Source organism: Penicillium citrinum (genome assembly GCF_028827155.1).
Source record: "Penicillium citrinum strain IBT 23319 chromosome Unknown utg000003l:1.0-4596430.0:1.0-4598250.0, whole genome shotgun sequence".
In the NCBI taxonomy this organism is placed as follows: domain Eukaryota; kingdom Fungi; phylum Ascomycota; class Eurotiomycetes; order Eurotiales; family Aspergillaceae; genus Penicillium; species Penicillium citrinum.
In genome coordinates, this window is record NW_026622688.1 from 2,265,469 (window position 1) to 2,288,920 (window position 23,452).

The 23,452-nt window shown below is 46.8% G+C and overlaps 9 protein-coding genes across 9 annotated transcripts; 4 read left to right on the forward strand and 5 right to left on the reverse strand.

Annotated features, from left to right (window-relative positions):
• Nucleotides 1-633: 633 nt before the first annotated feature.
• Nucleotides 634-3,588, forward strand: hmt1 (putative vacuolar ABC heavy metal transporter (Hmt1); the record flags this gene model as incomplete). Its single annotated transcript, XM_056642979.1, has 3 exons — nt 634-981; nt 1,106-2,256; nt 2,334-3,588. The coding sequence occupies 3 exons, from the start codon at nt 634-636 to the stop codon at nt 3,586-3,588; spliced, it is 2,754 nt and encodes a 917-aa protein (XP_056502391.1).
• Nucleotides 3,589-4,297: 709 nt separating this feature from the next.
• N7469_004060 (uncharacterized protein) lies at nt 4,298-5,251 on the forward strand (the record flags this gene model as incomplete). The annotated part of the gene is made up of 2 exons (XM_056642980.1): nt 4,298-4,871; nt 5,052-5,251. 2 exons carry the CDS (start codon nt 4,298-4,300, stop codon nt 5,249-5,251), a joined length of 774 nt encoding a protein of 257 aa, XP_056502392.1.
• Nucleotides 5,252-5,477: 226 nt separating this feature from the next.
• On the forward strand, nt 5,478-7,363 carry N7469_004061 (alkaline phosphatase; the record flags this gene model as incomplete). Its single annotated transcript, XM_056642981.1, has 2 exons — nt 5,478-6,999; nt 7,059-7,363. The coding sequence occupies 2 exons, from the start codon at nt 5,478-5,480 to the stop codon at nt 7,361-7,363; spliced, it is 1,827 nt and encodes a 608-aa protein (XP_056502393.1).
• A 3,104-nt stretch (nt 7,364-10,467) lies between these two features.
• N7469_004062 (Concanavalin A-like lectin/glucanases superfamily) lies at nt 10,468-10,830 on the reverse strand (the record flags this gene model as incomplete). The annotated part of the gene is made up of 1 exon (XM_056642982.1): nt 10,468-10,830. The coding sequence occupies one exon, from the start codon at nt 10,828-10,830 to the stop codon at nt 10,468-10,470; it is 363 nt and encodes a 120-aa protein (XP_056502394.1).
• Nucleotides 10,831-10,873: 43 nt separating this feature from the next.
• Nucleotides 10,874-11,846, reverse strand: N7469_004063 (glycosidase crf2; the record flags this gene model as incomplete). Its single annotated transcript, XM_056642983.1, has 2 exons — nt 10,874-11,670; nt 11,741-11,846. The coding sequence occupies 2 exons, from the start codon at nt 11,844-11,846 to the stop codon at nt 10,874-10,876; spliced, it is 903 nt and encodes a 300-aa protein (XP_056502395.1).
• A 4,093-nt stretch (nt 11,847-15,939) lies between these two features.
• On the reverse strand, nt 15,940-17,247 carry N7469_004064 (acyltransferase family protein; the record flags this gene model as incomplete). The annotated part of the gene is made up of 1 exon (XM_056642984.1): nt 15,940-17,247. The coding sequence occupies one exon, from the start codon at nt 17,245-17,247 to the stop codon at nt 15,940-15,942; it is 1,308 nt and encodes a 435-aa protein (XP_056502396.1).
• Nucleotides 17,248-17,700: 453 nt separating this feature from the next.
• Nucleotides 17,701-19,278, reverse strand: N7469_004065 (uncharacterized protein; the record flags this gene model as incomplete). The annotated part of the gene is made up of 1 exon (XM_056642985.1): nt 17,701-19,278. One exon carries the CDS (start codon nt 19,276-19,278, stop codon nt 17,701-17,703), a length of 1,578 nt encoding a protein of 525 aa, XP_056502397.1.
• An 836-nt stretch (nt 19,279-20,114) lies between these two features.
• Nucleotides 20,115-21,944, forward strand: N7469_004066 (uncharacterized protein; the record flags this gene model as incomplete). Its single annotated transcript, XM_056642986.1, has 2 exons — nt 20,115-21,185; nt 21,246-21,944. 2 exons carry the CDS (start codon nt 20,115-20,117, stop codon nt 21,942-21,944), a joined length of 1,770 nt encoding a protein of 589 aa, XP_056502398.1.
• Nucleotides 21,945-22,291: 347 nt separating this feature from the next.
• N7469_004067 (uncharacterized protein) lies at nt 22,292-22,723 on the reverse strand (the record flags this gene model as incomplete). The annotated part of the gene is made up of 1 exon (XM_056642987.1): nt 22,292-22,723. One exon carries the CDS (start codon nt 22,721-22,723, stop codon nt 22,292-22,294), a length of 432 nt encoding a protein of 143 aa, XP_056502399.1.
• Between the last annotated feature and the right edge of the window lie 729 nt (nt 22,724-23,452).

Below are 23,452 nucleotides of genomic sequence, written 5' to 3' on the forward strand. Positions count from 1 at the left end.
TCTTAAATCCTCAATTTTTAGTCCTTAACCCACACCATCCTCTCTCTACCTCTCTCCGTCTCTCTTTCCCTTTCTCTTTCTGTGTTTCTTCCTCTTTTCCACTTTCCCTCCTTTCAACCTCCACAGATAAACCCAAAGAGCTAAGAACGAAAAAAGCAAAATAGCCCATTCCAACTACAACAGTCCCAAAAAAAGAAAAAAAAAAGAATAACCAACATCACATATTTGATTTGCGGAGAATTAAACTATACTAATAGTTTCCGATTTCCTCGTGGGAGAACTTGAGAGTTCCTTGAATCAAGAAAAGAAAGAGTCTCATATCCCCGCGTCCGTCCGCATTCCTCGCGTCGATCCTTTTGGCCACCAAAAGGGCGTTTTCCATCCCGAACCCGTTCTTTCTCTTTCCTCCTTCCGGTTTGTTCGGGGACACCGCTGTGTCATGGAAATCGTCTAAAAACATCCTCTTTTTTTTTCCCTCTCTTTCATTTCCTTTTTTCCTTCTTTTCTTTTCCTTTTTTTTTGGTTTCTTCTTCTTTCTTGATTTCCAGTGGGAAGGGAGAGAAGAAGAAATTAATACAGAAAACAAGAAAAGATAAAAAGAAAAAAAAGAAAATAATACCCGGCTCGGCCATCATGGATCCCGAGGCAGCCCGTGAGCTGCTCGACTATCTGCGCACATGGTACCCCGTTCTTCTCTTGGTTGTTTTTGTGGTGGCATTTATCACCAATACAGTAGTGATTGCACGCAAAGCAAATCGAAGTGATGCGCAAAATGTCGGGCCTGGTGGACGTCCTTTACCCCGGCGATCCCGTAGCTCGTCGGCTCTGAAGAAGACTCAGGGTTTCTCCCATACCGTCAAACAATGCTTCAACTGGCTGTCAGTTGGGATTCTCCTTACTTTCCTCGCCGATGCCACGATCTATATTGCCCATGTGGCCATTGCTAGATCGGAGCAATGGTGGCGGGGCCAGTCGGTGGTGGTACGTTTGAAACCCCCCCCCCCCCTCCCCCCTCGCGGCTCGCGGCTCGCGGGGGGGGTGTTCATGCAGGCGAAATATGCCGGTCCTTCCAAAGATACCAAGGCTAACCCAAACCCCATCGCAGATCTACATCGTCGGCTCTTTCTTCGTTTACGCGGTCATTTTGATGACATTACTTGATACCAACCCTTCCCCGACTGCCGCTCAACTTACCTGCTGGTCCCTCGCCATCCCCTTCGAATTGATCATCTTGAGCACCTCCCTATCCTACTATACCTCGTTTCACCATGAACCTATTGTCGGTGATCCCAAGGGAGGCCCGCTCCGTAGGACCATCACCACGTGGGAGAGCATGGAGGTTATCTCCAACAGCATCCGTATCTTCCTTCTCTTCGCTTTGGTCCTCCTCTACGCCTGCAACTCCTTCACCTTCAAGAGCCAGGATGGAACTGGTCACAATGGCGGCGTAAATGGGGTCTCCGAAAGGACTGGACTATTAGATCCCGCCGGAGTAGAGAATGGTCACACCAATGGTCATACTAATGGCCACGCCTACGGGTCGACGAACGGGACTGCGCGCCCAGACGCCAAACCACAAGACCCTTGGGTACGCCCGACGACGATGCCGTCTACAAGTTGGTGGGAGTATCTAAGTGGATATTCCTTGTTCTTCCCCTACTTGTGGCCATCCAAGTCCCAGCGTCTCCAGATTGTGGTGGTGGCTTGCTTCGTTCTGCTGGTTCTCCAACGAATCGTCAATGTGTTGGTTCCGATTCAAGTCGGATCGATTATCACCTTCCTGGCGAATCAGCAAGGGAAGGATACTTTCCAAGTTCCTTGGCTTCAAATTTCCCTATATGTTCTCTACCGATGGCTCCAGGGTGGTCAAGGTTTGCTGAGCTCTTTGCGTTCCAGCCTGTGGATCCCCGTCAGCCAGTACTCTTACATGGAGCTATCCACTGCCGCGTTCGAGCATGTTCATGGCTTGAGCTTAGACTTCCATTTGGGGAAGAAGACCGGCGAAGTACTCTCTGCATTGAGCAAAGGCAGCTCTATCAACACCTTTTTGGAACAAATCACATTCCAGGTTGTCCCCATGCTAATTGATCTAGTAATTGCCATTGGATATTTCTTGGTGGTCTTCGATGTCTACTATGCTTTGGTTGTTGGAATCTCAACATTTGGCTACCTCTATATTACAGTTCGCATGGCGCAGTGGAGAGCCGAGATCAGAAGACAGATGGTCAATGCTTCCAGACAAGAGGATGCTGTTAAGTATGTCCACAAAGTTTTGGTCCTCAATATATCCCTTCTTTCTATGGATGATGGCTAACACTCTCACTTTAATATAGGAACGATTCCATGGTGTCATATGAAACTGTCAAGTACTTCAATGCAGAAGAATACGAATTCAACCGATATCGCGGCGCCGTTGGCGATTTCCAAAAGGCGGAATATCACGTTCTTTTCTCACTGACACTGCTAAACACTTGTCAAAACACCGTCTTTATGATGGGTTTACTCCTCACATGTTTCATCGCCGCTTACCAGGTTGCAACCGGTCAGCAGCCCGTAGGTCTTTTTGCCTCATTGTTGACCTACATGGCCCAGCTCCAGGGCCCACTGAATTTCTTTGGCACTTTCTACCGCTCTATCCAATCTGCTCTGATTAATGCCGAGCGTATGTTGGAGCTTTTCCGCGAACAGCCTACGGTGGTCGACAGCGCACACGCTACCCCGTTGACCAAGTGCCGTGGCGACATCAAGTTCCAAAATGTTGAATTCTCTTATGACTCGCGGAAGCCCGCGCTTAATTCACTGACGTTTCACTGCGAGCCGGGAACCACCACTGCCCTCGTCGGAGAATCTGGTGGAGGCAAGTCAACTGTTTTCCGGCTTTTGTTCCGGTTCTATAATGCTGAAAAAGGCTCATTGCGCGTCGATGACCATGATGTTCAGGACATTACTATTGATTCCGTCCGCAAACACATTGGCGTGGTTCCCCAAGATACAGTACTCTTCAATGAGACACTGATGTATAATTTGAAATACGCGAATCAGGATGCCACCGATGATGAAGTCTACGAGGCATGCCGTGCCGCAAGTATTCATGACAAAATCCTGGCATTCCCCGATGGTTACAACACCAAGGTGGGAGAGCGTGGCCTTCGACTCAGCGGTGGTGAGAAACAGCGTGTAGCAATCGCTCGCACTATCTTGAAGAACCCGCGAATTATTCTCCTTGATGAAGCTACCGCGGCTCTTGATACCGATACCGAAGAGCACATCCAGCGGGCTCTTTCTACCCTCTCTCATGGTCGAACCATGCTTGTGATTGCCCATCGTCTCAGCACCATCACTACAGCGGATAAGATCCTGGTTTTGGCTGACGGACAAGTCGCTGAGAGTGGTACCCACGAGGAACTCCTCAACATGAAGGGTCGCTACGCGAGTATGTGGCGGAAGCAGATTCGGGCACAGAAAGCCGCTGCAGAGGCACAGGTCCTTCAAGATCGTGCGGAGCGCATTCGTAATGCAACAAATAGCGATGACAGCTCCAGTCAATCCGACGAAGACCGAAAGAGTACTGCTCGTCTTAATCACTAGCCTTTCTATCATTGATGGCCTGTACAGTCAACTCGATCTGCAACAACCAGACCTTCACTGATTTTCTCTTTCGATGTGTCCATATCTCTTCTCTATAATCCCTTTTCCTTTTCTTTTTCTTGATCGAGGAAACCAAAAAAAAAGTGGGCGGATGTAATGTGTCTCGAGATTGAAATGGCATAAGTTTCGGGGCTTCTGCATTTTTTTTATTGATCAGCCCCCCTCCTTTTCTCACTTTTCATTTCTGATTTAATTTCGGGGCTTTCATTGTTGGTGTCTGGATTTTGTTCTTTCATTCTGCGATTTTCCCATTGCAATTGGCGGCGTTCAGGGATTCACGACGCGTACGACATGGTCCTCGTCCCTGTTTTATATCAACATGGTGCAGTACGGTCCTGATTGGGAACACCCGGTAAAAATCTAGATTAATCAATAGGGCCACCGATACAGATATATTAATATTAAGGACGTTCAATGAAGCGCGCAAGCAATCTAAATACATTTAAAGCATTTGAAATCGAAGAAAATACTTCTGGCTTGACACTGTCAGCTAGCAGCTGTTAAGTAACTGCGTAGTGGTAGGCGTGGCTGCCAAGCCTCGCTCGGGAGCTTTAGAGCCAAGATTCCCCAATTTCTCCGCCAGTCTTTTTCCCAACTCCATACAATCGAACAAGATTTGCATAATCAACACCTCGAAAGAAAACCAACCATGCATTCACCATCTCCCCAACTCTTGCGCGCGCTACGCACATCTCTTCGCAGCACTTCAAGTCCCCGAAACCTCTGGACCAGCACATCTCGATTCCCTCGCGGAATCTCAGGCAATGCTTCTCTCTGTACCACTATAAAACTATTCTCAACATCATCCGTCCAGCACCGCAACAATAGCTCAAGTTCAAGCCCAAGCTCAATCAAACGCCCATCTCGCTTTGTCTCACGCGCTCACACGCACAAACCCTCTTCTCCAGACCGCGGCCCCCCATCCGACGAAGATACCCAGACGGATTTCGACACCCTCAACGTACTAGGCAACGCGGCTGCCCCTGCAGCAGCCATCGACGCTACGCTAGATACAGGCTTCGATCTGAGCAATGGTGTTCATATCAGGAATGGTGACGCGCTGCTCTTAGTCGGTGGCGAGGCATTCTCGTGGCGTCCGTGGAAAGCCATTAAAGGCGCGGCAAATGACCGCGCGGCCAAGGCAGCCATGGTCAATGCTAAGGGCCAGTTTGAGGTTCCGGAGGAAGTGTGGGGTCTATTGAGTGTCGTGTGGCCTCGTCCAGGTACGTGAGATATTCTATTAGTTGGTCATGGGCTGTCTTGGTAGATCGGGTCATATGGCCCTTTTTCCCACCTCGTACTACGACGCTACAATTGAGGCGAAGCATGAGGGTTGCCTTTTTTTTTTTGCCTTTGGGAATTTGTTTTCTATGCCTTTGTTCTTTTGCTAATCTTTTGTATAGACATGCTCATTCTTGGTCTCGGTGAACATGCGATGCCTTTGTCACCTGAGACTAAGCGTCACATCAACGCTTTGGGAATTCGGGTGGAGATTCAGGATACCCGGAATGCTGCTGGGCAGTTTAACCTGCTTGCTACGGAACGAGGTGTTGAGGACGTCGCGGCGGCGATGATCCCCATCGGGTGGAACGCACGGAAATAAATTATAGAGATCAATACATAGTGTTTAACTTAAGGAGAACTAGGATCAATTTTTTATTCATTACTGCTGGCAAATATACCGTGAAATGTACTTCTGATCGAAAGCAATTGATTCCGTGATCACATGACCTGATTCTCCCGCCCCCGGCCTCTTCTCCACTTTACGGGGAACCACCAACGAGCTTAGAGCGATCCTTCAGCTCTTGACGACTTCATCATATCTCATCATGGCGCGAGATGAGCCGCTCCTTGCGCCGCGCCCTTCATCTGAGCGTTCATCTATTCGATATGCCGAGGAGGAAGATGCTCTGTTGACGGGCGAGGCAACTGAACATACGGAACGGTCATCTCGAAGAGGGTGGCATTTTTGGAGAGAGATTGGTCTATTTGCTTGGGCGCTCATTGCAACGATACTTGTCATTGTACTTGCGGTAGTCTACCAGCATGAATCTTCGAAGATTCACCCCCCACCGAACGATCACTGGGGTCCTGGGGGTAAACCGACTGGCAAGCGCAATCTGATCTTCATGGTGTCCGATGGAATGGGCCCGACAAGTCTTTCGATGACTCGAAGCTTCCGCCAACATACCGAAGGCCTACCCGTCGATGATACACTTATTCTCGACCAACACCTTATCGGACAATCGCGTACTCGCTCTAGCAGCAGCCTGGTGACGGACTCCGCGGCCGGAGCCACTGCCTTCTCGTGCGGATACAAGAGTTATAACGGGGCTATCTCAGTGCTGCCTGATCACTCGCCGTGTGGAACTGTTCTCGAGGCTGCGGCTTTGGCTGGATATAAGACTGGGTTGGTCGTAACAACTCGCCTAACAGATGCAACCCCGGCATGCTTTGCTTCGCACGCCAATCTGCGACAATATGAAGACAGTATCGCCCAACAGGAAGTAGGCGAGCACCCACTGGGTCGGGTGGTAGATCTTATGTTGGGTGGTGGCCGGTGCCATTTCCTTCCTAACACTACCGAGGGAAGCTGTCGCGCCGATGACCGAGATATCGTGGAGCTGGCTTCAAAGAACGGATTCAACTATTTGCAGGATAGAGCTGGGTTTGACGCCCTTAAAGGTGGTTCTGAAGTGAAGCTACCCTTGCTGGGTCTTTTGGCTGAGAAGGATATCCCCTATGAGCTTGATCGTCGTCACCAGAATGACGTCTACCCCTCCCTGGAGGAGATGGCCCGTACTGCGTTGACTGCACTGAGCGAGGCAACTCGGGACAGTGAACAAGGATTCTTTTTGATGATCGAAGGCTCACGAATCGACCATGCCGGCCACGGAAATGATCCCGCTGCTCAGGTACACGAAGTCATGGCATATGACAGGGCATTCGCTGCCGTACTCGAATTTCTGGAGAAGGATTCCACTCCTGGTGTTCTTGTCGCTACCTCTGATCATGAGACTGGTGGACTGGCTGCTGCTCGGCAACTGCACAAGTCCTACCCGGACTACAAGTGGTTCCCGCAGATTTTGGCCAATGCCAAGCACTCCAGTGAATACGCCGGCAATAAACTCAATGCGTACACATCGGGCGAGGGCAAGGGCAAGGGTAACAAGGAGAAGAAGGCTTATATCCGCAAGACTCTTCTCGAGCAGGATTTGGGCATCTCCGATGCCTCAGACAAGGAGATTGAAGCTCTTCTTCACCCTGATGCGGAATCACCCGCCAGTTATATTTTCGCAGACATGATCAGCCGCAGAGCACAGATAGGTTGGTCTACACATGGCCATTCTGGTATGCAAAGGTCCCAAAACGATATTTAAAGAGGCATATGTACTAACATAGTTTCCTAGCTGCCGATGTCAACATCTACGCATCTTCTCCCGAGAATGCCTCAAAGCTAACAGGTAACCATGAGAACATCGAAGTTGGTAACTTCCTTGCGGATTACCTTGATCTCGACGTCGACGCCGTTACTAAGGCCCTCCAGTCTTCTGCCTACTGGACAACAGAGACCGAAGAGTCACCCGATCTAGATAAATACAGCTGGTTGGGCGACCCGCTAGGCTCCGATGTTATGACTGATGGGTTAGATACATACCACCATGATTTCAAGAAGCGATCTTTGGATGACTGTGGCTGTGGCGGACTTCATTAGAACATGACGTGGCATTTCCATTCTAGTATTTCGGGAATATATTGGGCGTTCGGGTGTTGCAGTCTATGATTGAATTTTTAATACATATTTAGCATTCAAAGAAATCTAGTCATTTGCTGTGTAATAAGAGTCTTGATAGTAGCCTAACTCTTCGTATAGAGGTAGCTTGAAGCTTGTATCAATCTAGATCAAGTTACGACTTTCTGCCACCTAGCCGGAAGCCCTAGGTAAGCCCCTGTACTACGCAACTGTTCTGAACATGGTACATTTACTTGCAATTCTACCATCGATAACTACAGTAGTCACTAGTGTAGTGACTACCCCCAGAAACCACACACCCAAAACAGCCATATCACTGCTCAATAAACCACAGTAATTTCCTAGGGACTCCACCATCACTGATCTGCACAAGAAGGACATAGTTTATCAATGTTCAAATGCCAGGAAACGACATTTGTCACTTCCAATGACCTTCCCGCATTAAGTGTATAACCCGTAGCTGGTCGTCCCATTCTGTCCTTAGCATACCGCGGGCTACAATTCGGGATATCAGGATTAAATGGTATATCATATCTTTCTCGCTGACCAGGATCGTTGATACGGTTCAGCTGGTTGAGTGTTTCGCGGCAGAAGAGATGAACGTAGAAACAGGTGTGAGAGCATGTGAAACTGTGTCCTTCGTACAGACACATTTTTTGCTGGGTTTATTAGATCTGCTTGGGCTGGACTGGACTGAAGTATACATTGAAAGATGCAGCTGTTGGCAAAGGACTTACTAGTTAATGTAGGATTGTCGTTGAGAATATGGGATAAAATTAGCTCTTGCCTTGATGTGGCTGAGGAGATAAACAAGCTCCAATGCTTCTAGTCAGGTTAATATACCGTAGCTGTGAATTTGAAGAAGAAAAGAAACTACAGAACCCAATTTGAACAAGTCAGGAACTTGCTTATAAGCATTGCATCACGATTTTTGGCACCGTTTCTTTCACAGGAAGTCGTTATGATTCCTCCGGAATTTCCATTTTTGGGGTTATACACTACTCCTTAATGTATCCCTTAGAATGTAACTATTCATAGATATTGCAAGCAAACGATGCTTTAAGTCTTTTGATACCAAACAAGAGAATGTGAAATAATCTCAAAGCTCCCGTTTTAACTTCCGTGAATGGGCTTAACATCAAGCAGGTCTAGATCCATACTAGTACCTAGGAACCTGGGCTAATCATGTCTGGTCTGTCGAGCGTGTACTATACTAATAGCATTACAATACTACCAACAGAGATGATGCAGTATGCCAGGAGCCTTAGAGATACACCTTTCTACGCACTAGTATACCTTGTACCCATGCCAAACTCTTGACTTGGAGCTTCTTTTTATTTACTTCGGCCGTATAGTAAATCATTAAACCTTTGAAATCCGTATGTCTTTGATAGAACTTCTTTAAACAAACGGCAATCACCCAACCTCTCATCAGTCCCTGTCTTACAATTGATACCATATGCCCAGATAAAAACATTCCGTTTGAAAGCATCAAAGAATGTGTAACATCAGAACCGTATAGTATGGGTATCTCTACACGAGGCTGCATGAAAGCTATGTACGAAGCCTAGAAAGTGCAGTCTATGAGCGAATAAGCTTTAAAAGCTCTGCAGGCCTAAGCCGACATTCTATAATTATTTTGAGCTCTATGTTGAGATTCATGTATACTGACAGACGCACGGAAAAGAACCAGTCTTAGGTGTTCAAGGATGGCACAATACTACATCACCAGTATTAATTTCCCTACCTACTAGTCGACAGTAGTACCTACTACTCTCTAGGTAGAGCCCTAGCCTGAGGATGCAGATGGTTGAAGATAGATTATGTAGCTTGAGAGATTATAAAAGTAATAGATCTCTCAAACTCATCAATGCACTATGAATAAGTAGCACTTTCCTTGAAATAAATACATCAAACAAAATGAACTACGATCGTTTATGATTTAATTCAGGGAAATCATATTCAAAATCAGCCGGGTTAGTATAAGTTGGTAGTGCCCTAGCAGACTTCGAGTGCTGTCTATGTAATCCGGTTCGACTCCTGGGCCTGGCCTTTTTCTTTTGCTCCATTCCAATATAATTTCCTATGATTTTATGATCATTTGATAGCTAGAATTTATACCTTTTATCTTAAAATGACTAGAATTATTCTAGAGCTCCTGGTGTGATTATTTCCTCTTTGGGACTCGGCTTTTATAGGTACGTATCGAGAAGGCTATATTGGACGGCAACGTACTATCAGCTTCAAGACATGATATTCAACTTCTTTACGGGAAACTGATACTTCCCACAGGGGTGTTTACGAAGATCTATCCGCATTCTCTCCCCGCAATCCCCACGTGGTTTGGGATACGAGAGAGACGGTGAAACAGTGGAGCTGGGATGATCCTGCAGGGGCCGTTCACGACGTCCAACCAGAGAAAACTCTCCCGTGCAGAAATCCACACGAGGTAATGCCCCTGCATATCAGGGAGCTTGACTGAACGTCTGTTCTCAGTGGATCATGAGTACTCTTCGTGCTTCTATCGAAAAGGGGTACATTACTGCCTATAACTAGTGACTACGTAGTCACGCCAATGTATTGTATAGTGTTTCGGAGAGCCAAAAAAATAACGAAAATTCAATTGGGATAAAACCACCCATTATCGTAGGTCCAAAGCAGGACGATCAAGTCCCTCCAGGGAGAGATATTTCCAAACATGTGCACGGAACTTCCCCAGTGGGATGTTAAAAAGTACATCAACAGAAGCATAATCAAACAGCGCAACCGTAAATGGGAAGAACGCCGAGGTATTTCAGAAGGACATAAGGTATAAATGGGGACATATGCGATCAGGGCATGAGACAGTCGGAAACGAAATCACAAAATCGAAGTAGATAAAGACGGAATGAAAAAGGTACAAGTACCAGAGATGGTGTCCATTAGATTTGTTCACAAGAAGAGAAAAAGGACAAGCCAAGAAGCAGAAGACGCCAAAGGACATGTCACAGAAGAGAAGGAAAAAAAAATACACTCGATATGCATCTTAGTATCGAATAATTATAATAATCATCCTCCGCGAACGATTACAGCGTCACCAGAACGACAACAGCGACGAGGACAGCGAAGAGCGATCCACGGAGGGCACGCTCGTTCACAGCGGGGGCGCCGTTGTCCTGACCACCCTGGCTGAAGCCAGTGGTAGTGGCGGCGGCACCGCTACCGCTGGAGGTAGAGCTGCCACTGCCGCTGCTTGAGCCGGAGCTGGAGCTGGAGTTGGTACCGGACATACCGCCAGAGCCACCGCCGCTGTTAGTAGGGACGCTGTCACTGGCGCTGGAAGAGGAGGCACTGCTGCTGCTGTTGGCACCAAGGTCCATGTTCAGACCAGTAGCACCGAGGGAGCCCAGAACAGTATCGTTACCGGTGATAGCGACATCGGCCTCCATGGCGGAATCGCTGGTGTAGATATAGGAGGTGTCTCCGGACTTCTTAGCCTCCGAGGGGGGGGTCGTAGCACTCGACGTCGATCTGGCCGAAGGTAGCATAGTAGTAACCCTTGTCCTTGATGTCCTCGCTGTCCCAGTCGATCTCACCACCAGCCCAGTCAATGGTACCCTGGGCGTTGCTAGCCTGGCCAGCGGGCCACAGAGACATCTGCAGGCGAGCGGGAGTCTGGGGGTACTGGTAGCGGTTGGCGGTTTCGTTCCAGGTGTCGGACTTCTTCAGGGTGCGCTTAACATCGCCGTCGACGATCCAGCGGGTTTGATCGGGCTGCCAGTCGATCTCGTAGGTGTGCCAGGTGTCGAAGGTATCGGCACCGTCAACAGAGGCGTTACCGCTGTTGTGCCAGTCCAGAACACCCTGCCAGTAGTAGTTGGTCTGAACGTTGGTCAAGTCGGCACCAACGAACTCGTAATCGATCTCGTCCTTGACATCGGAAAGGAGAATGAAAGCAGTGACAACACCCTGGCCGCGGCTAGACTTGATCTTGCCGGAGACCTTACCGTACCAGATATAGTGGTTGTTGGCAAAGAGAGTACCGACGGTCTTCTTGGGCATGGTCATGAGCAGATTACCATCCTCAACCTTGGGGAACCCGCTGTAGGTCCAGTCGGCATCGGAAGCGTTACCCAAGTACTTGGTGTTCAGGATAGTGTTGTCGAGGTCGTCCCACTTGTAGCTTCTGTTCTCACAGACGGGCATGGGGGCGCAAGATTCCACGGAGAAAGAAGACTGGGGGTCGCAACCACCCAGACAGTATGCGCCAGTACCGCACTCACCGTATTCTGCAATTTTTCACAAGAAATATTAGTGAATTGTCGCGAGACCATCAACGGAGACCGGGAAAATACTCACGGGAGCAGCAAGGCTTATCCTTCGGGCACTGGCTGCTAGCACTGCAGGAAGCAGCAGCCCAGGCTGTGGCAGATAAGGCCAGCAGAGAGGTGACCAAACGAACCATTGTGGAAGATTATGTTATGTAGGGCTTTTGAGGTATATGGGTGGGTTATGTGCGTTTTGAAAGAAAAAGACCACAAAATGTACAGGGGAAGGATGGGGGATTGTTGGGATCGAATTTAGTTAACCACAGACAAACGAGCGAACTGTGGAATATTCACGGGGAAGAAGAGAAAAAGAAAAAGAAAAAAAGAAGGTCGAACGAAGGACAGCACGAAACTGTTGATGGCGTTGCAAAAGAGAAGAAGAAAGAGGAAGGGAGGGGGGGGAGAGAAGAAGACTACTATGTACCGGATGCTAGTACAGTATAAGATTGTGGTGAATTTGGTAATCTAATTACAGAGAAAATTACGGCGAGTCCGGTAAACAGGAAATCGCGGGTGATGCTAACCAAATCAGGAGGACCCTTATCTCATCCACCAATCAAAAATCGCAAATCAGATAGACCATTGACATTGGCTGCTCCACTGGGGAAAGTCTGTGCGCTTGTCAAGTGGAGGATTTCTGGCACGAGAGTGTATTCGGAGGGTTCCAATTTACTTGCTGCAAATCTTTTATATGAATTGAAGATCAACATGTCAACCAGTATTCAACTATACTATGTATACACATAGAAGTAAAGAGTCTATATACTCAGTTACTACTCCGTTTAACTATGTACAATTTTAGAATATTTCTACCATTAGGTAGACCAATACTGTAATACAATCAACCATGGCCGTGCTCCCAATGGACGCCACTGAGACAAGTCCCCCTCGCCCCCAGGTGTTTGTGCCAATAAACCCTTGCAAGCCCCGAATGGTCCGCCTTTCAACTCCATCGAAAAATTCAGTCTTTTTTTTTCCCCCACGTCTGCGCCTTACCATTACCATACCATGAAGTTTGTGCATGGATCCGCTCTATCATCGCAATGCATCGTCTCCTCTCGATGGAGTCTGTACCCAGATTATATGCTTTCTTCGAATTTCTCTGCCTTGTATGTACCCTTGATCAGTCAATTAAATAGCTCCTACTTTCCTACTTGGTCATGGTTCCGCTCCTCGGTCCGAACAATACATACATACATAGTACTCCTTCGGCGCTAGCCGACCAGCTTGCACTCGCTAATTTCCTTTGAGCTTTTTCTAGCTTGTCCGCCTGACGCAAGTTAAAGCCCCGGGAAAAGATTCAATCCAATCCAAGGTCCCAGTTCCCATTGGGGACGAGGCGAGTTGGCGCCCAGCTCCAACAGCCCCCTTGCCCAGAATTGCCCAGCACTAAGCCAAGCGGTCGACGACCTCGGCCAAGTTTTACCCCCTACGAAGTATGAATGACACAGTACTGTACATAGTAGGTGCAGACTTCCCCCAACTTGCTCCCTTGAGAAGATCGACTTCCACCCCCAGCAACATAACTGCCAACGCAGGAACGAGCTGTTGTCGATCCAGTACAACCGAACCTTGTTCTACTCGATCGGCCAGAGACCCAACCCGGTCGCGCATCCACTCCCGGAAGTGCGCCGCTGATCGCTTAAAGTGTAACCAGTGCATTGTTTTTTCGGGGGGCCAAAAGTCAGGGGGAACAGGATGATTTAGTCCAAAGTTAATACCTTCCAAGATTGTTGCCCAGATTTAGGTATCAGAAGCATACATACATCGCACATAGTAACACATACCTGGCCAAGATAAGCTCCATCCGCTCGGCAACCACCTCATTCCTTCTCGAAAATAATGTGAACTCATCGTTTTCTGTTTACATCGGTGGCTGTTTGTTTTCCGACGCTGGAATGTGTCATTTCAAGGTAAGGGGGAAGAAAGTACAATACATCATGCAATGAAGAGTGACCATCGATTAAACGAAAACGAAAAAAGAGACATTCACATAATAATAATAATAGTAATAATAATAAGAATTGGGACCTGCATACAAATTGTATTGTATGAATACAAGGTATACATACATAGTCACTCTGCACTCCACATAACTGGAGTACAGCATACATAATATCAATGCAGGGAACAGTTTGTACTACCTTATTTCCAGGCGTATCTTACACAATGACAATGCAGTTGCACGCGCTCGACTTCTTGTACAACCCGGACCACGCTATGTGTATCGTACGGTGTGATTGAATATCCACCTGCAGACTAGTGTGCTAGTTGGTGGAAATGAAGCCCGCACCATCTTAATTGGCGAACACGTAGGCTTTCAGGAGTGTCATGAATATCGCTATCTAATCTGAAACATTTTCTAATGTATTACTTTCAATTGATTCAAGACTTTTCATTGAAAGATAGTAACAACTTCCTTTCTTCCATACGGAGTATAGTACACACATGGGGAGGGAAGTCAGCTGACCATTGATGTTCCTCTCGGAAGCTTCCGACCCAATGATCATCTATCTACTCTCTGTGGAGTATAAACTATCACTAGCATCGAGACGAAGCGGTTTGAAACCTTGGAAACAGAAAGAACTACTGTTATTACATATGGAATATACGGACCAACCACTCAATTCAAGATTACCTGTTATATAGTTAGTCTGCTTCTGTAGCGAATACTACACCATAGTTAGGGCAAGGCGGAATCACACCGAAACGGTGACTTGACCTTCAGGACTTTCTTTCCGAGACATTTCCATTACCATATGGGCCCGTCAAAATATCTAAATAAGGCAGAAAGCAAATTTCAACCAAGTAAAGTCACTGGCAATTACCCCTGGAAGAATTCTCACCATGTTGTGGTCTTTTTCGGCGTATGAAAGAGGGGTTTATTCTTTATCAATATCTTTGCAAGGCTGCCATACGTGCCATAATTGAGTCTGGCTAAAGCCAGTTTGAACACGCAACTTGTCTGTTCGCTCATTCGCAAGTGATCCTGCTCCTCTTTCAGGTTTGTGGAAATATCTATTGATAGATTCGTAAGAAGGGGCTTTCTCTTCAATCTAATTGCTCGCCTTTCGCTTGTGCCCAGCTACATCTTTAGCTGGGATATTATTGGAGGATTCAAAAAAAGAGCACAGTAGCTCCGTTAGTACACCCTTCTTCATGGATTTACCCTCTAATGGATCCCCTTCGCAAACTTTGAATTTTCTCAACACTGGCCTGAGATTGAGCTTCAAATACACAAGAGCCCTATACACTACTAATACAATGACATTACAACCATCATCCTCCGCCTTGAGAGATGTATGTTCGGCTTCAACTCCTAAACTAGGATTACTTCGGAGGAGAAAATTGCTAGGACAGCAGCCTAATTTGTATCATTCGTGAGTGAAGGATTGAATAAGTGATTGTTTCTTGTCGACTAGAATGTATTTGTTTGAAAACGAGCCCATGGCATTACTTAGGTATCCTTTACTTTGTCATTTAATGTCTGGTATCTCCTCAATTAGTACTAGCACAGTCGACAATTTCAAGTTTTCGACGGTTTTCGTGGCTCGTAATATCTCACCATATACATTTATCAATAAATATTCATACTTTCCATAGCTCGATTTCGTCTTCAAAGGAGCTCAAAATCTCGTATTTTCTGACTTTCATCTAGAGTCTTCAAATTGATGATGCTTGAGTGTCGCATGTTAGGTTATAGATGACCTAGTAGGCTCACTACACTAGTGAGCTACCTAGTTAGTACACGGCATGCAATTGAAGCCCAGCAAGAAAATGAGTGATTTTCATTTGAGATTTATGTTGGGTTTCAGCAATATTCAAGAATAATTTTAGCGCCAACCCCTGTAATCTCTCCTTTCTTTGAGTGCTATATAGAAGGTGATCTTTTACTGAAGCAGTCTATCAAAAAAAAAAAGTTGCTCCTCTGGCAGCTGATACAGAGCTCTTGCCACTGAAGAAATGTACACTACTGCATTCCGGCTCAGTCTGATATTCCTTTCCTCCTAATCTTACTCAAATTCGTTGAGCCCACAAAGGAGTAGAACCTGGAGATGCTCTTACTACGTCGCGATCTAGCTTTAACAAATGTAATAGAGTTACAGACAGATATATTCTTTCATTTGCCCTATTTGCCCATAGAGGTGTATTATAGTCCTCAAGTTGGATATTTAAGTTGATTAAAGAAAGGCATCGCTTTTGAAGAAATAGCATGTAAGTCATAGAGATTTATCGTGTCACCCACGCATCGATCTTCTTCGCAATCTGCACGCATCTCTCGTCGACAAACTTTGTGTAAAAATGTGCAACATACAAGTTGATGACGGCCATTATAGCAAACCCAACCAACCAAGCAAACGCAAATGGTCCGGTGTGAGTACTGGCCTCCATGGTACCAGGATATGACTCTCCAGTAGCCACATACCACAAAATACCCAAGACGGGATCTCGCACAAGGTGATAAACAGTCTGATGAACCAGATAAAGTGAAAATGAGATCTTTCCCAAGTATTGAATAGGACGAGAGTCCAATGGTATCTGAAGCGTTGGTGATTGACTGATTCCGTAGACGACTAATAACGAGCCCACCGTTTTCCAGATTTTGCTCAATATCGCCCAGTCACCCTCCCACCGAGACGATTCAAAACATTCGAGAAATTGGTATCCTGGTGGTAAAAAGCCATCATCACTAAGGCAGACAAGCCAGAAACCAAATGTGAAGCAGACAACAGCTCTAATCAGGGCGAAATCGATGCCTTTGAAATTGAGATTGGGAGCCCAGGATTTCCTTATATGAAAAGGCAAATTGATAGTCTCGTCTGCTTGGCTCAGAGATATAATTCGCATTTCTGCAAGATAGAGACCAGACAGGAAAGCAAATATATCCCACTGTCCAAAATAAAACCAATATGCAGCCAGCGATGCGATGGCAATACGTCTCAGCTGCGGTCGCCAAAATGCCAATCCAAGAACTGTAATATAGACAATACAAGACCCTCGGAATTCAAGCGGCATTGTCCATAGTTGGCCGTTGAGCCCTGGGTTTCCCTGGAAATTGATGATGTTCATATTGTCGATCATATAACGAAAGACGAATGTAATGTGAAGCCACGGCGCAGTCCAGGGTTTTCTACCCCATAAAGCATCGTCTCCGAAAGTCCAATTATAAATGTTACAGAAGTAAAGTACCTGCGAGATCACCGTGATAACAAAAACGGGCAGATAGATGCGAAAAATGCGACGGGTTACGGCCGAAGACAACCGGCGCACAAAGTCGGCGGGGTTGCTCTTTCGCAACTTGAGAAGATTGATAGAAATGGCATATCCAGAAATGACGAGGAAAAGAGGGACCATGGCATGCGCTGCGAAAAGGAGTCGGATAGGAGGCAGTTGAATCAGCCGGCGGTTCTCTTCCGGTGGATCAGCCCAGTAAGATAGAAATGCAGAGTCTAGGACACCGCCCATGAAATAGTGATCAGTGGCCACTATCGCAGCCGCGATGCCTCGCAGGCCATCGATCCAAGTGGTGCGGTCCATAGTGGTCCTCATCTCCAGATGGACAGGAGGAAAAAAGAATGTGTCTTGAAATTGATCTTACAAAAGAAGGGTGCACGGATGGAAGATGGGGCCTGTGGGCTTAGCGTGTCTTAGTGGACCTAGGCTGGATCGCAAGCATTTGGGGTCCTTTTCCAATTCATGTCTAAGGTCCACCAGGCCAATCATTCCTGAAATGGGACCAAATGTGAGAACATGGTATCAATTTCCGGAGGCTCTTAGTGGAGTGAGGGTGGAGGGCCTTGCAGTAGAAAGATAAATTTAGGGCTTCCCGAGGTTTCGTGATCGCCGCAGCCCAACGTCTGATCCCATGCCAAGAGACCAATAGATTGTCTCGGATGAATAGTGAAGAAAGTTGAAGCAATTATAGTCTGAGACATTATTATTTACACATATTTGCACTCTATACATTGCAGAGTAGTAGAATATATGTTCCTACTCCTGACACTGCCAGTTCTCCACCCGTTGAGAAAGCCAACCACTTACCCATGGCAAGGTAGTCTGTCGGCGAGAGTCGCCTTCGGGGATTCCACTTCCAAGTAGAGCCATACTATCCATCTTACAGCGATCTTCGTAGAAAGACCACTGCACGCATTCAGCCCAAGACACACAAGCAGCTTCGCAAGAGTCTACTGATTTCCAGGCACTGCGCCAAACATCTGTTGTCTTGACAGAGCTTGGAGGTTGTGCATCCTGGGCATTGTTCGATCTGATTTCATATTTTGAGGACCAGTTGTCCCACCATTCTACCCGAGAACGAAGATAAGGGGCGACCAGCGCCTTGAAAATATCGCGGAACCTCAAAGGACCCTGCTTCATGTTAGTCTTTCCCGCTTGTTTCAGTGGAATTAGTCGGTTTCTCACCTGTTCAAAGTCCCAAGATTGTTCGAGATTGTAGAATCTCGCCACGTCTTTTCCGTGGGTGTGATGCCAGCTGTAGACCGGTTGGCACCAATTCGCCTGCTCAAACCAAGTGGACCAGTGTGATTCAGGATTGAATCCATATCGAAAGCGACTATCATCATGCGTCTCGCCAAACTGAACATCATACTCCTTGAGAACATGCCCAAGAATGTGGTCTCCACATCCATGCTCTTCAGTAAAGGCATGGAACTTCTCCACAATATTGGGGTCCTTGCCAAAGCTCTTTTCCCATGCTCCTCTGGAAATAGCAAAGCCAGAACCACCGTGAGCGAAGTAATCACCGTGGATCCAGGCCAAGCTGCCCAAATACCAAGGCTCTCTGTAATCAAAACGTTCCAGGTGGCGAAGTAAATTAGGAAGGAAAATGTAAGAGTCATCCTCCATGAAGATATACCATTTTGCATCAGGTCTGTTCAGACCCGCATGTTGGACAATCGGCAAGAATTTGTACTTGTCGAGTTTCCAACCGCCCGGAGGTCCAGCAGAGTCTCCTGGCATATTGGAAATCTCAGCGTAATTCTGACGTGACTCATAATCCTCCTGTTGGAGATATGGTTGGAAAGTCTCGGAGTTGCGCACTGATTCGGTGGTATTCTCGAGAACGTCGATGATTTCCCAGTCACCGATTTTCTCGGGGTAATCAGAATAAATAAGGACGTTATCGTGATTGATGCGATTAGGCGAGAGACTGGTAGACAGATGAATAGGAACTCGCTTCCACAGAACTGTAGCTCCAGTCTTGAACATAAGAACAACATCGTCCGCGCTGATCGCTTTGGGTAGATGTAAAGATTTGCTACCACTGCTACTCGTGTAGCTTTTTGGTTTTGAAGATGGAATCGCCGAGGGAATGGCAGGGTGCGCCACTTCCTCAGCAATTACTACATCTGCGGATTCCACGATATCCACCACAGGCTCTGAATGTGTTCGCGGGGTATCGATGACCAGCTTATCTGGGACAGCGACAGCGGGGATCTCTCCTAGTGGACCCTGGCGATCAAGTTCGAAATGGTAAACAAAGATAATGAAGGTCAACAGCATGATCCCCAAGGGGACCACGCGGTTGTCTCGATAGAATGGACGGTACATGCTGAAGGCGTGTCCCTCGTGTTTGAGGGAGATGGAGAATCCGAGATAAAAAGGACTCTCTTCTCCTTTCTCACTTCTCTTGGGTGGAAGATAATCTTAGATCTGAGCATCGACCAATAATTTTTTTAACGACCCGCTCCCGCATAAGGAAAAAAAAAAGGAAAAACTGGTAAATACTCCACGCAGCCTCCACTATCCGACAGGGCCTGCTAGTCTACCGGGGGCCTGGTGAAGCTACTATCCAGACTAGCAAGCCTTAGCAGACTTTTTTTTAGGGCCAAAAACACCGTTTGGGGTTGGCGCTGACTGATACCAAGACATGCGGCTCCTTTTCCCGCTCGCTCATTGGCCGCTTAATCTTCAACACGAGCAAGGTCTCACTCGCTTGTCGGGATGACCGGAAAATAGATGTCCTAGGCCCCTGAAGAAAAATGGGTCTATCAAACTAGCACATTTCGAGATAGAAGCGCGAGATTATGGTGGCCAGAGGACTCACTCAGCCGGCGGACTTGGGACCTAAAAGGATTAACTGGGCACTACCGTGGACGCCTCGAATTTTAATTTACATTCGTTTTTCTCACCGCATATTTTTTTTTCTCTCGCTATTTTTAATCTTCGTGCGTTGATTATTATCTCGTGATTATTTTCTTACAGCATTGGGGAGGGGATCATTCTTATTGAGAACCTCGTCCTGTATAGTAGCACATACTAGCACGCAGGTACACCTTCGCTTTTCCTGCCAGCACTTGGGTAACTAATCGGCTACCTGAGTGACCCGGCAAACACACGTTCTTTAGAAGTATCTATATACGACTTTTCTTTTTCCAACTATCGTCATGGATTCTTTCAGCGAAAAGTTGTATCCTCGGCTCTCTTCATTCCAAGAGAGAGGGCCAGAAGTCTCTCGCTTTCGGCAAATCCTGAATTTATTAGGATGTCTAATTGTACTTCCAATCTACTCAGTCATTACGGGCTATACACGCCATCCTTTAACGCTGGATATTCTATTGACAATCTTTTCGGCGGAGTTCAATCGTTACATGAATGAGACGCGGCGACGAAAGCTGCAAGACCCCCCACAGAAACCTCAAGACCTGGAGAAAGCCAAGTTTCTGTCATCCAACGAAAACCAAGGTGCAGAATGTATGGCCACAATTGTGGGCTATCGTGAGGACCCTGGTCTGTTTGCACGAGCCTTGGATAGTTACAAGAGCATCCCCGAATGCCGTTTAGTACTTGTGGGAGTCGATGGGGACGATGTGCCTGACATGGAAATGATACGGGTCTTTCAACAAACTTTCCCAGAGAATTCAGCTGTGATTCATATCGAAGAACCTTTTGGAGAGGTCGCCATGCGCACTTATGAAAAAACGTCAACAATCGACGGAAATTCGCGGGCTCCCGAGGCCTATACTGAGGCTACCATCGCCCATTGCTGCCAACTTGCGCGAGAAATCCTCGCGGAATATGACCTTAAATTAGGCCAAGCTGACGGGACTACTAAGCTATGCCTGTATCAGCCACACTTGCACAAAAAGGGTATCATGTTCACTTCATTCATCTTCTCCATTGTCATTTCTGAGATGTTAGGGGTTGAGTACATGTGGTCCTCCGATTCCGATACAATCGTGTTGCCCGATTCGTTGCGAAGTACCATTGATACCATTGCCGGAGATCCGCACGTTGGTGGAGGTAGCTCTGGGCTGATTGTTCACAATGAGGATGATTCCATCAGCACCAAACTTGGTAGCGTTGTTTACTGGTCTGAATTGTACATGACACGCTCTGTCTCGACACTTTCTGGCACCAGCGACTGTCAGAGTGGCCCTAGCACGGCCTTCCGCGTGTCTGCTTTGCCTGCAGTTCTATATCCTTGGTATACTCAGACGGTGCTAGGTCACCGAATGGTATGTATCAGTGATCTCCAAGATTTGTTATCAGTATAGTTGGCTAACATTGTAATCCAGATTGTCAATGAGGATCGCCATCTTACTACAAATCTTCTTATGCGAGGTTGGACGGTGACTTATGCGTCTGATACACTCGCCGCAACAGATACACCAACGACTTTGAGCCGCTGGATCATGCAACAGGTTCGATGGAGCCGTGCCGGTCACATTGAATCGTTCCAACAGCCCAAACTCTATCTTATAACCAACCCACTCTTTTTCTGGGCTGCTGTCAAAAGAGAGGCTGGCCCTCTTTTGGGATTCGCCTATATCCTTTACTACCTTATTACCGGAGAATGCTTTGCTTATTTCAACTGGTACGATGTTGGAATCCGCATTGCTTACACGCTCATTTATAACTACTGTCGCAATCCGGACCGCGGTCCCAAGAACTCCTGGCTTTGGATCGTCCCAGGTCTCTTGTTCTACAACATTCCTCTTCCAATGATTCATCTTTGGAGCTTGATCACAGTTTTCCAAGACGGTTGGGGAACTTCCATGCGATCGACTAGTGAGATGACCAAGCGTGGACAAGCATGGAAGCGCTGGAACGACCTGGGATTCTTCGTCATCTGGATGGGTATCGTTGGTGGCACCCTAGGACGAATGACTGCTTCCAAGGCCGGTTGGGACGATGGAAGTACTATGCAAGCCATCTTCTGGGGTGTTCTGATTCCAACAGCCGTATCTTTCTACGGATTGGTGATTCGCGATTGATTTTTAACCTTTACTACTTGCACATACCCTTTGATAGACCCTTTTCAGAAAACAAAAGTAATTCTCTTTAATACAAGTCCTGAAATATAATTAATGGAGCATCCATCTCAGACACACTCACGTGCATTCCCCGTAGAAAAGAATAGAGCGATGCTAGCTGATAAACCGATGAGTCTGCAATCGCCCGGGGACCGAAGCTATGACAAGATGGCATCTCTGCCCGATATCATAATTTTGACTGCTTGAATTTCTGGTATGTAGGTATTGGTATGTACATGGCAGTTGCACATCGTATCTCATTATCAGTACCCTCTATTCCGATGTCGTCAAGAATAACTCAAGCTCCACTAGATCGACGGATGATCCGGAGCCTTGTCGAGCGAATCCGTCGGGTGGCTGACTTCAGTGGCTGGCTTAGTGGATCCTGCAGAAGATTTCTTTTGTGTAGCGTGGTGGGCTTTGAGCAATCTGCGAAGTGTAGCCACGGAGATCTTATTATCAATGAGTTGCAAAAGTTCTTTATGGGTCGCACGAGGATTTTTCTTGATATGTTGAAAGATGCGGTCTTTTTCTGTATCATCAAGAAGTCCGGGACGACCAGAGCGTTTCATTGTAGTATTTCCAGGTCCTCGTTTAGCTTCACGGTCAACTGTTACGCGAACAGTAGCTTTTGGGATATTCAATTCACGAGCTATTTGATTGTATGACCATTTTGCCGAATTGCGAAGCGCACAGATCCGGCCTCGCATGTCAGGCGTCAGCTCTGTACCGCGTCCCATTGTGAAAGCAGTATTCTTCAAAAGGGGATCGCGCAGATGACGGTCGTCATGAGGTTAAGTATCGTTTCATTTGATATTGTTGAGTCTGTCGTGTCAAAGGAAACAGCGCGTGGGGAATGCGACGAAAATAAAGTGCATATGGTAGGCGGTAATCACAGGCGGTGAGGATAGTTGTTTTGAGAGGGGTTGCAGACTTTCGTCCCGTGACGATGAAATTTAGATCATCGTCGATCATGTTCGCCTCTGTAGTGGGCCATTGAGCGTCGCCAATAGCTACATATGGTAGAATCTGACCCAGTATGGTAATTTATTTCCGAGCTTAGAGACACAAGTGTTGTGAATGTCGTGAGTGGCGCATTCAGGATACCCAAAAGCACCGGGTCAATTCATGATATTAGACATAATCCCAAAACAAAGGGAACTGAAAGGCAGACCCAGTTGTAGTATCTAGCGACCACTGACACGAGATCCATGAAAGGAGTTTAATTCCGACTTTGGGAGCAAGGGAGCGCATCTTCACTTCAAGATCGTGGACCTGTACCAGATGGACTGTTGATGGAGGGTTTCAAGATGAGGTACGTACATTCTTAGAAGAATTTTGGTTATATTTTAGGGAGATACATAATTGATACTGTCTAGTAGTAGACTATCAAGATTGTCATAACTCCAACTTGGAGTAAGTCTTCAGATACTACATAGACTACTAGGTAGTAGTTCACAGTGTATTAA